Source organism: Harmonia axyridis, chromosome X (genome assembly GCF_914767665.1).
Source record: "Harmonia axyridis chromosome X, icHarAxyr1.1, whole genome shotgun sequence".
Classification (NCBI taxonomy): Eukaryota; Metazoa; Arthropoda; class Insecta; order Coleoptera; family Coccinellidae; genus Harmonia; species Harmonia axyridis.
In genome coordinates this window covers 27,771,547-27,773,370 of record NC_059508.1, presented here as the reverse complement: position 1 = coordinate 27,773,370, position 1,824 = coordinate 27,771,547, and the positions used below count along the sequence as shown (strand labels likewise).

Below are 1,824 nucleotides of genomic sequence, written 5' to 3'. Positions count from 1 at the left end.
GATGAACATCAACACCTTCAAAATTTGATTAGTTTATGTGTGAAAAAGTCGTACCCGAAATCGATGTTTTTGTTAATTTGGTCGAAAATCAGAGCATTTACCCTACTTACGAATGTCAGTAGGACCTTGAAATTGTCGCAATTTTATCATAACCAAAGTGATCAGATGATAAAAAAATCTTTTCAATGAGGAAATATTGTGGCCCTGAAAAGGGCCGTTTCACATACAGATTGTATTTATGATTTCTTTTCTGTCTTCTTTGGCAAGAGGACGGCTTGGATATTCGGTAAAACACCACCTTGAGCGATAGTTACTCCCGATAGCAATTTGTTCAACTCTTCGTCGTTTCTGATTGCCAGCTGAAGATGTCTGGGAATAATTCTGGTTTTCTTGTTGTCACGTGCTGCGTTACCGGCCAATTCCAAAACTTCGGCGGCTAGATATTCCATAACAGCGGCTAGATAGACGGGTGCTCCAGCTCCAACTCGTTCAGCATAATTTCCTTTGCGTAATAAACGATGAATACGACCAACTGGAAATTGTAATCCAGCTCGGTTGGAACGAGACTTTGCCTTACCCTTAACTTTTCCACCTTTACCGCGACCAGACATTATAATATAATAATATAATACGCGAATATGGGAGAGTAAAATGATTGTTGGGCTTTGATAATTCCTCGAATACTTGGAACTTCGTTCTCTTTTGCAGTCAGGCTATTAGCCTTTTACTGCCCAGTCTCAATATGATTTACCTCTGGTGAGCTAATTTGGTCTGCTCTAGCAGGTGGCAATATGCCACTTCAGAAGGTTTGTGTAATTAATTATTACACAATCTCTGTGCCAGTAAGGGTTTGGCTCTAATACACACTTCCTAGGGAAGTGCCATCTTCGGTCTTTTGTGTTTCCTAGGGGCTTTTTCATCATAGTCGCAAGCCTTCCTTATAAGAGGGTTTGCGTGATTTTTCATTTTGTTGAAGGTCTTCACGCTCAGATCTTTTAAATGGTCGTCTAAGAATGGTATATGCAGGTCTTCATGTATCCGTACGTTGCTGACAAACCATGGTGCATTTACGGCCCGTCTCAGGATCGTACTCTGCACGACTTGAAGTCCCTGCAGATGCGTCTTTGCGGCGTATCCCCAAGCCGGGCATGCGTAAGACATGACCGGCCGAATGGTGGACTTATAGAGAAGAAGCTTGTTGGAAAGAGACATTTTGCTGCTTTTGCAAAGTAGCGGTTGCAACGCTGCCGCTGCTGTCTTTCCCTTCGTCACAGCTGATGTGACGTGTTGTTTCCAAGTAAGCTTCTTGTCAAGTATCACTCCCAGATACTTGGCCTCGTCTTTCCATTCGATCCTCCTACCGAACATTACGACATGTCCTATGGGATCTTTTTTCTTTCGACTGAAAAGAACGGCTTCGCTCTTCTCAGGGTTTACTTCGATTCTCCATCGAGCAAACCAGGATTGAAGTCTATAGATGGCTTCCTGTAGATACTTCGTTGCCATTTTGGGACACCATGAACTGGCAAGAATGGCGGTGTCGTCAGCGTACAGTGCCATGGAGGTTTTCACCGTTTTTGGCATGTCGGATACATATATTGTGAATAATATTGGAGACAGCAGAGATCCTTGCGGAACTCCGGCTGAAAGAGACCTCTCTGAAGACAATACTCCGTCAACTCTGGCTCTAAACTTGCGAGAATGCAGGTAAGAAGCTAGAAGTTGGACCATGGAGAGTGGAAATCCGGCCGCAAGCAGTTTGTATAGCAGTCCTTTGTGCCATACTTTATCAAACGCTTTGGCCATTTCCTCGAATATGTCCTC

General features: G+C 43.6%; 1 protein-coding gene across 1 annotated transcript; it reads right to left on the bottom strand.

The window, feature by feature from the left end:
• Nucleotides 1–212: 212 nt before the first annotated feature.
• Nucleotides 213–647, bottom strand: LOC123686256 (histone H2A). The gene has a single exon (XM_045626273.1). The coding sequence runs from the start codon at nucleotides 609–611 to the stop codon at nucleotides 237–239; it is 375 nt and encodes a 124-aa protein (XP_045482229.1). The 5' UTR covers nucleotides 612–647; the 3' UTR covers nucleotides 213–236.
• Nucleotides 648–1,824: the final 1,177 nt, after the last annotated feature.

What these genes read in the sequence shown, in the direction of transcription:
- LOC123686256 (XM_045626273.1), bottom strand. Translation starts at nt 611, where the DNA reads ATGTCTGGTCGCGGTAAAGGTGGAAAAGTTAAGGGTAAGGCAAAGTCT.